Below are 4,879 nucleotides of genomic sequence, written 5' to 3'. Positions count from 1 at the left end.
GACACACATGAGGTGAGTAACGACATTACACTGCGCTCACTAACCGAGGAGTTAATGTAAACAGCGCAGCGCTACAAAGCGCAGCAGCAGTAACAGCAGCAGCAGCAGCAGCAGTAACAGGGGATGAGACGTGAACTTGTGTGAGGGGGCGCACAGCAGCAGAGCCGCCCACACACACTCAAGACTGAAAGACGCGCTATAAAAACGTGTTTGTGTGTTGTAGTGTCAGAAGGGATCCTTTACAACCTCCAAGCCGCCATGCAGCAGCCGGACATGGAGCCTACTCTGCACAGGACTTTTTCAAAGGGAAACATGATTTCTGATCTTCAGCAGAAAACATCTTTTCTCACGTCTATGGACCGCTGAGGGTATATATCCAATTTCAACAAACCAGATTTCACAAGGAAAAATATCTTTCGGATGTTCATTTCGGTCTGAGAAGGAGGATATCAGAACTATGTCGTGGTGAGTCATTTTGCTATTTTTTTAAAATCTTCTTCATTTCATCTTTACCCTACTTAACTTTAAGTAAGGTAAAGATGAAATTCTTTCAAACGCATGCAGATCACGAGCCCATTTAAATATCTGACTGAAAAAAACTATATAGTTTTTGAAAAAAACGATATATATATTTTTTTTCATTTTAAATATTTGTCTGAAAAAAAACTATATATATATATATATATATATATATATATATATATATATATATATATATATATATATATATATATATATATAGTAATTTTTTTTCAGTCAGATATTTAAATAGGCTCGTGATCTGCACGCGTTTGAAAGAATGGTCCTAGTAATAAAAACATTACAAACACAGATTGTAAAAGAGGCAGTCGTCCTCAGTAATTTCATCTTTACCTTACATAAAGTAAGGTACATTTATTTTAGATGCTATTACTGATAATCTAAAATAAAACAAAATAATAAAATAAAAAAGTTTTGAGTTAGGTAAACTTATGTATGCTTGTAATCTAAACAGTAGTTGCCAGTTACACAACAAAAAAAAACAGGCTTGTTTATTCTCTATTATAGAAAAGTCCCATACGATCATGGGGTCATGATGAAAATAATGTAGCCTACCATATTGTTCAGTGTGCTCTTAATGTAAACTGCTTTAGTAGTTAGTGTCTCGCTGGGGGATCTGTCCTGTTTATGACCTGTTTGACCTTCAGCCAAAATACACCTGAGTGATGAAACGCTCTACCTCATAACAGCTACTACTACTACTTTTGAAATCATGCTCGAGGCAACACATCAGGTGAGGTTTAGATATGAATTTATGAGATTAATTTGTCTTGTCAACTTGATTAGCATCTATAAATAATTTGTAGTTAATAAACTCTTTTTGGTTCAAAGGCCTCAGATCTTGATCGGAAAAGATACAGAGATTAAATTTTATAATTAAAACAAACGCCAACATAAATGTTATGAGTGAGGTGTGATTCCCATTAGCTTCCAAAACAGACTCACAAATGGAGGGTTCTAACTCGCCCACATAATGTTCAGATGAGATTGGTGACTGTAAAGGCCACAGCATATGATTCACAACCTTTATTTGTTTATTAGATCACTTAGCAAGTCCTCTTGTATGTGTGTGGAACTGATCATTTAATTTTCACCTCTATGTTGATGTTTAATGTTATTAATCAGACTTTTAATATCAACAAATAAGCAAAATTAAACTTTTTTCAGTTATTTGGTGTTTTGCAAATCATAACTGCCTCCTTTTCTTTTTTTTATTGCAGCCTCCCTTGACGATGGACTTCAAGCCCTTCAGAGATCAGTGATGTTAGCTTTGAGCCACTACAACTCCTCAGCCTCCCCGCTCCTCCCCCGTTTCACTAATGACAGCGCAGGGAAGGTGGAGGTCAAGGTGGCTGTTGAAGGGCTGTTGCAGCAGGGAAACTTCACGGTGCAGCCCACCACCAGCGGCGCCATCGTGGTCATACTGTTCATGACGCTGGGCATCATCTCCAACATCGTGGCCCTTTTCATCCTGGTAAACGCCTACTCCCTCCAGCGCCGGCGCTCCAAAGCCACATTCCTTCTCTTTGCCACTTCACTCGTGGTCACAGACTTCATTGGACATGTGATACCTGGGGCCTTGGTTCTCCGACTCTACCTCCAAGGAGGTGTGCACCCAGAGAACTACCACTCCTCTGATGGCATGTGCCAGTTCCTGGGTGGCAGCATGGTGTTCTTTGGCCTGTGCCCGCTCTTCATGGGCTGCGCCATGGCTGCCGAGCGCTGCCTGGGCGTCACCAGACCACTGCTTCACTCCTCTCTGGTCACCAAGACCCGCACAAAGATCTGCCTGTCTGTCATCTGGTTGGCAGCTCTGAGTGTGGCCATCCTTCCCTGCTTCCAGCTGGGCTCTTACACCTACCATGTCCCAGGGACGTGGTGTTTCATCAATGTGCTCGGTGACACTGAGGGAGTGGACGTGGCGTTTATGGTGCTGTTCTCTGGACTCGGCCTGGCCTCGCTAGCTGTAGCGCTGGTGTGCAACACCATCAGCGGACTGACGCTGGTGCTGGCTCGGCTCAGGAGGCAGCCGGGCTCCCATCACTCCGCCAAGTCCCACGACATAGAGATGGTGGTGCAGCTGGTCGGCATCATGGTCACCTCGTGCATCTGCTGGAGCCCTCTGCTGGTGAGTTTGGGGAAATGCATTGACAGGGAAGCATACGGTCTGTCATCCTCTTGTCAGTTTGCATGAGAATAAGAAGTCAGCCCTACTGCAAAGGCAATGGCAGCTCCATCACTGCTGTGTTACCTTGGTTTCACCTGTTGTTGTCAGCATATCATTTCCAGCATTCAAGTAATGACCTTCAATATGATGACAGGTTCTGCTGCATGCTCCTTGAAACATGGGTGAGCAAATCGATAGTCCTGAGTATCAGTGTCCGTTCTGGCCTCAGTAGGATTGATTCCAAAAACACACGATCCACCACGGCCATCTTCATTTCCTTTTTACCATAAAGCTTAACATGCATATTCACCAATCTCAGTACACATCACAGATTACAGCTCTATTATTTCTTTATGTTCACACTTCTACTATATTTTTATTTGGTTTAATCGAGGGCCTTTTAGTCCACTTTGTGGTATCACCCTCCATACTTTTACAGTTATAATGTATGGCTTGTAAGGTTCAGATGGAGTCACACCCACCCATGATTGGGCAGGATTAGTAAAATACTTATTGACCTCAAGGTAAGATATTTAGTAAGATCATATTTGGTAAGATAAGATAACATAAGATAAGATAAACAACACTGGTGATCACCTGTTTGCACTGTGAAGCAAACTAGATCACTTTCTGAAAATTAAGTAAACAGTCCAAAGGCAGTGTTTTCACTCTGTCACCTTATAATAACCATAACAATAAATGCATGTATGTGTTTCATGCCTTCAGATCTTTGGCCTGATGTCCGTGATCCGCTCCTACACAGGATCCATTGGGGACAACCTGTCCAGCTATAAAACCCTGATGGTGACGCTTGTGAGGCTAGCCACGTGGAACCAGATCCTCGACCCCTGGGTCTACATACTGTTGCGCCGCACGGTCCTCCGCAAAATCTACCTCATTGTTAAGTGCCAGGTGGGCCAGAGGGGTAACATAATAGGCCGCTGGGAGCACACCTCTTTTCAGAGTTCGGAGAAAAAGGAAGTCAACCAAGTGTGAGCTGGGGGGAAGGACTGACATGGATAGTTTATGGATGCACTTTGTCACCAGGTTATTGAGGATATAGTATATGAAGAGCTCATGCAAAGACATTTCGATGGAGAGTGCCACATAGTGACTGTGTGGACCAGTTTTGAGAACAGATTCAACCAAAATCTCTCTTTCATACTCCGTCAAAGTTTACCAGTGAGTTCATTGTCTGAAAATAGAAGCTAGCTATTGCTGTGATTTTGCACAACATATTACGGACATTGTACCGTTTACTTATAATAAGTGAACATTCCTTAGAATTATAACTATTGTTATAATTATACTCTCATTTCGAAATTCATAACAGCAAAGGGCAAAGATGTAGGCTGCAGGAATAATAATATTGATTATAATACTAGGCATGCTGCAAAGGGAGTAGTATTTGATTTTATTTCTAAGCCTCACCTCCACCAGCTTTGAAAGTGAAATGTAAATGGCACAGTGACATGTTCTTGTTGGTTAAAATAGAGCTGTAAGCACCAGAGGGAGCTAAATCCAGTGGTATGTTGAGTGTCTTTGTGATGTGACGTATTCTGTGAATGTATTTCATTAAGGACTGTTAATATTACAATACTGTGGAGTTTATGAATGTTTAAGCTTTGATATGCTTTGTATGTGTTTATACAGTGCTTTATGTGAAATAATATAAGATTTTATAGGTAATACTTGAACTGCACCCTCTATTACAGAGGAAATGTAAAGAACTTTGAATGTAAATAAAACAATACAATGTGACATATAGCCCTGAATTTTAAAAATGTATTTTTCACTAATTGTCTTTTCCACTACACCTATTAAGAATCTGTATACTGTGTGTGTGTGTGTGTGTGTGTGTGTGTGTGTGTGTGTGTGTGTGTGTGTGTGTGTGTGTGTGTGTGTGTGTGTGTGTGTGTGTGTGTGTGTGTGTGTGTGTGTGTGTGTGTGTGTGTGTGTGTGTGTGTGTGTGTGTGGTTAGTAAATTTAGCAAAATGAATCCCTCTGGAAGTTTCTTCCATCAAAACACGATATCTGGAGCGCAGCCACAAGGAGAATATAAAGTTCTTACATCTCTTACCAATGCCCCTGTCTCCTTATTGCTCATCCAGCTCTACAAAAGTTGTTCCAAACCTGTTCTCCCAAAAATAATTCTACTTGTGGAAACCTCCA

The 4,879-nt window shown here is 41.4% G+C and overlaps 1 protein-coding gene across 1 annotated transcript; it reads left to right on the top strand.

Annotated features, from left to right (window-relative positions):
* Nucleotides 1-243: 243 nt before the first annotated feature.
* Nucleotides 244-4,455, top strand: LOC310986520 (prostaglandin E2 receptor EP1 subtype-like). The gene is made up of 3 exons (XM_083972456.1): nucleotides 244-465; nucleotides 1,761-2,668; nucleotides 3,434-4,455. Exons 2-3 carry the CDS (start codon nucleotides 1,802-1,804, stop codon nucleotides 3,701-3,703), a joined length of 1,137 nt encoding a protein of 378 aa, XP_083828582.1. The 5' UTR covers nucleotides 244-465; nucleotides 1,761-1,801; the 3' UTR covers nucleotides 3,704-4,455.
* The last annotated feature ends 424 nt before the right edge of the window (nucleotides 4,456-4,879 follow it).

This window comes from Trachurus trachurus (assembly GCF_905171665.1).
Source record: "Trachurus trachurus genome assembly, chromosome: 1".
In the NCBI taxonomy this organism is placed as follows: Eukaryota; Metazoa; Chordata; class Actinopteri; order Carangiformes; family Carangidae; genus Trachurus; species Trachurus trachurus.
The sequence above is the reverse complement of the archived record's forward strand: the minus strand, read 5'-3'. Positions and strand labels throughout refer to the sequence as shown.